This window comes from Gekko japonicus, unplaced genomic scaffold (assembly GCF_001447785.1).
Source record: "Gekko japonicus isolate JY-2015 unplaced genomic scaffold, Gekko_japonicus_V1.1 scaffold5235, whole genome shotgun sequence".
NCBI classification, from domain to species: Eukaryota; Metazoa; Chordata; class Lepidosauria; order Squamata; family Gekkonidae; genus Gekko; species Gekko japonicus.
Genome location: NW_015175532.1, coordinates 19,276 through 24,944, shown reverse-complemented (window position 1 = coordinate 24,944; position 5,669 = coordinate 19,276). Strand labels below are relative to the sequence as shown.

At 46.2% G+C, this 5,669-nt stretch overlaps 1 protein-coding gene across 2 annotated transcripts in view; it reads right to left on the bottom strand.

The window, feature by feature from the left end:
* LOC107122889 (V-set and immunoglobulin domain-containing protein 8-like) overlaps positions 1-5,414 on the bottom strand; it is an 11,231-nt gene extending 5,817 nt beyond the window's left edge. The window contains exons 1-4 of one of the 2 annotated variants that reach the window (XM_015426027.1): positions 5,306-5,414; positions 2,927-3,102; positions 1,896-2,262; positions 370-519 (exon numbers count right to left, since the gene is read on the bottom strand). In XM_015426027.1, the coding sequence (XP_015281513.1) occupies positions 370-519; positions 1,896-2,262; positions 2,927-3,102; positions 5,306-5,354 (742 nt within the window). In that variant the 5' untranslated portion in view covers positions 5,355-5,414. The remainder of the gene's footprint in view (positions 1-369; positions 520-1,895; positions 2,263-2,926; positions 3,103-5,305) is intronic. The other variant, XM_015426028.1, reaches the window with a different exon arrangement.
* Between the last annotated feature and the right edge of the window lie 255 nt (positions 5,415-5,669).

Genomic DNA, 5,669 nt, shown 5'->3' with positions numbered 1-5,669 from the left:
ATATACGCCTTTTTAATATTTGAAAATATATTGTCTTTTAATTTTTATTAAAAATAATAATAAAGGATGTGTTTACAAAATCACATAAATAATTACATAATTAAAGGGTTTTGAAATGACAAATAAGGCTCCAGCAGATTGCGAGGCCCTAAGCTGTAGCTTATTTAACTTATGCGTAAATCCGGCACTGGCCATCCCCCGCGATCCCCCCGAAATGACCTCTGCTCTCAGCCTAACCTACCTTGCAGGGTTGTTGTGAGGAAAAATGGTGGAGAGGAGAATGATGCTAGCCATTTTGGGTCCCCATTGGGGTATAAGTGAAGCCAAATCAATCAATCAATCAGTCCCTCATTTGTCACTGGTTCTTACCCTTTGTGGTTGATGAGGGCATCCAGCTACCGACTTTGGACCACTGGTAGATGAGGGGGGCTGACCCGGACTGGGAGGAGCAGCGCAGGGTGACGTCACGGCCCAGGGCCACACGGCCAGCTATGGAACATTGGGGAACAGATGGTCTCTCTGAGGGAAAGAAGGGACGGCCGTTAACAAGGCTGGGGAAGATCCGTTCAGAGAGCAGGACAGTTGACATTGGTACCTTGGAAAATACAGCAATGGCCCTGCTCAGTCGTCACAACAAAGTAGGGTTGCCAACCTCCAGGCGGCACCTGGAGATCGCCTAGTACTACAGTTGATCTCTAGATCTCTGTAATTGGGAGATCAGTTGTGATTGCGGGAGATCTCCAGGCCCCACCTGGAGACTGGCAAGAGCGAACTTTAAGTATTTCAGTCTTACAAGGAAAATAAACAAGAGGGTTAGTAAATAAATAATATACTTCGATTCAGAGCCTATTCAGTAGGAATACCTGCCTATCTATCTGCACCATATTTTATTCTGTATTGGTGAGTTTAGCTTGTTGGTTTGTTTGGTGTATGTTATGTATTGTAATTGCTTTAAGCTATACCACTGTCACTGGATGTCAATGTTCATGTCCATGTTATGTTAATGTTAAAATAATAAAAAGTTTATTTAAAAAAATGCCAGAACGATAAATAGTTTTCTTTGTTCACACTGTTCCGAATGTAATAACAACTACTAGTATTACTCTTATTATCATTCTGGGCACTGTTACAAAAGGGACAAAGCTCTGGCCACAGGTTTTACAGTGGTTTTTTTAAAAGCAAGATAATTTTATAAAGAGGAACAGAAACAGAAGGGGAAGCGGAAAAAGAAGAGTGGAAGGTCAAAAGATAGTAACACAACAACAAGACAAGTGAATCTCACATCTTCCCTTAGTCATCTTTCCTCTGACGTGAAAAGCCTCAAACGCCTTAGTCTTTCCCCTCAGGGACGCTGGTCCAGCACCTTGATCATTTTCACTTTCGCCCTTTCCTCTTCTACAATAGCCTTTTCGAGATGTACTGGAGCCGTACAAAAATATTCAAAATGTGGCTGCATTGTACATCTTAGCAAGGGTGCTATGATACCAGGCATTTTAACTTTGTACCCTTTTCCCTAGCATGCAGTTAGGGAGATGTCGCAGCTCAGTGGTAGCCCATCTTTGCATGTGACAAGTCCCCAAATTCATTCCTTGCTTATCTCCGGATGAAGAAAGACGAGGTAGTAGGTAGATCAAGATGGGCAGCCATGTTAGTCTGTCTGTAGCAGTAGAAAAGAGCCAGAGTCCAGTAGCACCTTAAAGAATAACAAAATTTGTGGCAGGCGAGGAGCTTTCGTGAGTCACTGCTCACTGCTTCAGATACAGCTCCTACCTTGCCACAAGTTCTGTTAGCCTTTAAGGTGCTACTGGACTCTTGCTCTTTTCTATTGCTTGAGTTCACATCCACCACAACCCCAAAATATCCTTCCTGGGCAGTCACTATTTGGCAGGACTCACCTTGCACGGTGACGGTAACCTTGCGGGAGGCCACTGTGGTTTTCTTCACCTTGCACTCGTAAGTTGCCGAGTCGGTAACCTCCACATTCTGCAGATTGATGGAGGCATCGTACTGGCTCGGGTCCGGGATCGCAAAATTCACTCTCTGTTGCAGGCCAAAGCAGCAGTCGCCGAATGAGCCGACAGGACCAAGAGGGTGGCCGTTCGGTTGTCCAACCAACACATTCTGCTGTAAACCGGGATGACTGAATTGCCGCGGCTCCTGAACTGCAGAACCCCCTCTCTGCTGCATGTAGGGGTATCCAGGATGGATGACTTGCTGGCCTTGGTAGCTAAGGATCTGGTGGGCAGGAACCAGAGAACAGCACTGTTGAATCAACACAGAAAGGTAGCGAATTGACTTGTGCCATTGCAAGTGGGCCATACACCAGAACTTTATGGAAGGTGTGGAAACATCTATTCTCCAGAGAAGTGTTGATCAAGAAAGGCCACCAAAATCACCTTTGGATTTTTGCACTCATACCCCTAGCTCCGGTCATTATTAAATTTGCCCACTGTTTAGGAAAGGCTTTCTTTACCAGCCTTCCCAGTGCTGGAGAGGCAGAGAAGATGGCCACAATATAGCTTGATTGTCCGCCTGTGTGTGGGACGTAAGACAGCATGGTATAGCCCAACCTCATCAGATCTGGGAAGCTCAGCAGGGCCAGTACTTGGAAGGGAAACCTCCAAGGACAACACTGCAGAGGAAGGCAATGGCCAACTACCACTGCTTCCCTCTTGCCTTGAAAACCCCTTGCTGGGGTCACTATAAGTCATCTGTGACTTCATGGCACTTTACACACAGAGGCACAAAACCGTCTCTGTTCGTACTACTTGCTGTGGAATCTCAGAATGCAAGCAACAGGGATTCCGGTGAAGAAAAAAGTAGACCATGCAAGACTGTAAGCAAACCACCTTGATTCTTTCCTAACCCCAAAAAACAGACTCTTCAAACCTGCCATCCCCTCCAGGGGCTGACTGCACACACTCACCACATTATCGAGGCTTGTGGGGTCAGAGTTCATCTGTGTCCATTCGATGTCCAGGGTGTTCGGGCCATTGTCTTCTGGTTCCAACTCATATGGACAGCCCAGCTTGACCGAATCACCTTTGGCCAGGTAGATCACCTCCCGCCCTTTGGCCTTGATTTTCACAGCAGGTACCAGAACTAGCAGGAGAAAGAGAGAGGGGCATTTGACACCATGAGTGGAGATTTGGCTGCCGAGCATGAGAAAGCGCTTCCACAAAGGGACACTCAAATTGGTGGATCCAAAGTGAGTTGCTAACATAACAGGTCATGTATCTTGGCCAAACTAAAACTGGCATATGCCCTGCAATCTGGCTGTGGCTCAGTGGTAGAGCATCTGCCTGGCACGCAGAAGGTCCCAGGTTCAATCCCCACCATCTCCAGTTAAAGGATCTGGCAGGAGGTAATATAAAAGACCTCTGCCTGAGTCCTTGGGGAGCGGCTGCCAGTCTGAGTAGACAATACTGAACTTGATGGACTGATTCAGTACAAGGCAGCTTCACGCGTCATGAGTTTGCAGAATCCAATCTCAGTGACATTGCTTGTCTACTTGCAATTGACACCAATTTATGCTACATGTAAATTATGTAGTAAAAAATGTGCCTGGATTGCATGACTTCAGACAGACAGTCATAGGGGATCTTATATTTTTTAAAAAACAAACTCCATACCTAGTAAACTAAATAAGGGCAAGATCTTGCCTACTTCTTGACATACTAGGTGTCCAAGTGCAGGGAATTTTTTTTCCATGAGGAAGCATCCAAACCTCTCTCACACACACAGCCACACACACATGTACAAACTCCACACACATGCGCATGCTTGTGAGGTGGTATAATCCAGGAGAAGTATCTACTGATATGAGCTTGGCAAATATGATCAAAAATTAATGTATCATCAAACCAGACAAACAGAGAATAGCCTCTGATGGTGCATGCTCAGATCATACCGAATTCCTATGGAAGTGGCAAACTGCCCTCCACGGTTCAATCCCCACCATCTCCAGTTAAAGGATCTGGCAGGAGGTAATATAAAAGACCTCTGCCTGAGTCCTTGGGGAGCGGCTGCCAGTCTGAGTAGACAATACTGAACTTGATGGACTGATTCAGTACAAGGCAGCTTCACGCGTCATGAGTTTGCAGAATCCAATCTCAGTGACATTGCTTGTCTACTTGCAATTGACACCAATTTATGCTACATGTAAATTATGTAGTAAAAAATGTGCCTGGATTGCATGACTTCAGACAGACAGTCATAGGGGATCTTATATTTTTTTTAAAACAAACTCCATACCTAGTAAACTAAATAAGGGCAAGATCTTGCCTACTTCTTGACATACTAGGTGTCCAAGTGCAGGGAATTTGTTTTCCATGAGGAAGCATCCAAACCTCTCTCTCACACACAGCCACACACACGTGTACAAACTCCACACACATGTGCATGCTTGCTGAGGTGGTATAATCCAGGAGAAGTATCTACTGATATGAGCTTGGCAAATATGATCAAAAATTGATGTATCATCAAACCAGACAAACAGAGAGGATAGCGTCTGATGTGCAGGCTGAGATCATACCGAATTCCTATGGAAGTGGCCAACTGCCCACCATCAGGGGCAGGGCGTACCTCATTAAAATATGTGGCCTTACAGAAGCAAATGCATAAAGAATGTTAGCAAGACAAAGCCTTTGTCCGTCCATTTTTTGAAGCCTCCATCCACCAACCAACAGGGAACTTCACCACACAGTTGCCTAGGCAATGCAACACCTTCCTTAGAACATGACCCAGAGTGTCCAAACAACCATGCAAGAACGTACCCATGCAAGTGATTTGCAGCTAGAATGCTCAGTTAAAAAAAGAGAGCCCCCCCCCCCGAGCCTTTAATTGTGAGTTGAAATATGATTTGAGGGGACAGGACACTTCACATCACTCATTTTTACTACATGGGTTCATTACATGAACTAGCCCTGTGCCATTGATGACAAGCCATTTAAACCACTGAAAGTCATTTAAGCCCCTGCTTCAACGCCTGCTTTCTGCTCTTCACAAAAAAACAGCTGGGGGGGACCAGAAAGCAGGGGCTTAAATGGCTCTGAGCCATTTAAACCCATTTTCTGCTCCCCGCTGCTCTTTGCAGGGACAACCCCTGCTTTCTGCTCCCTGCCAAAAGCTGTGGGGAGCAGAAAGCAGGGGGGTCACAAAATGCCACAAACTGGTTCAATTCACAAACCAGCCTCTCGGTTCATATTGGTTTGTGTTTCGGTTCATGATTCAACAACGAACCAAAACAAACTGCAAAAATGCAGTTTGTGGTCACCTCAGTCTTCCCCATCCAAGCGAGCCTTACCTGGTGCTAGACACAAAAGAATGAGCTGGAAGGTCCGCATCCCGGCCATGGTTCCAACAGGTGTTGCCACACAGTAGCACCGAACAATCCTCCCTCGAGGGCTGAAGAAGGCTCGGGCAGGGACAGTTGTGAGCAGAAGCCCTGAGGAGCTGAACGCTTTTCATCGGCCTGGCCTGGCTCCTCCCTGCCAGGTGGAGATGCCTTTGGGGTGAATTGTCAGGTGACAGAGCAACTTGAAAAAGATGAATGAGCCGGGCCTCACCCCGTTTTCCCTCCAGTCACGTTCTTAGTCAGCAATGAAATGACAATCGGACATCCTTTCGCTCGCAGTGCCGGTCTCGGCTATTTTCACAGTAGGGTAAAC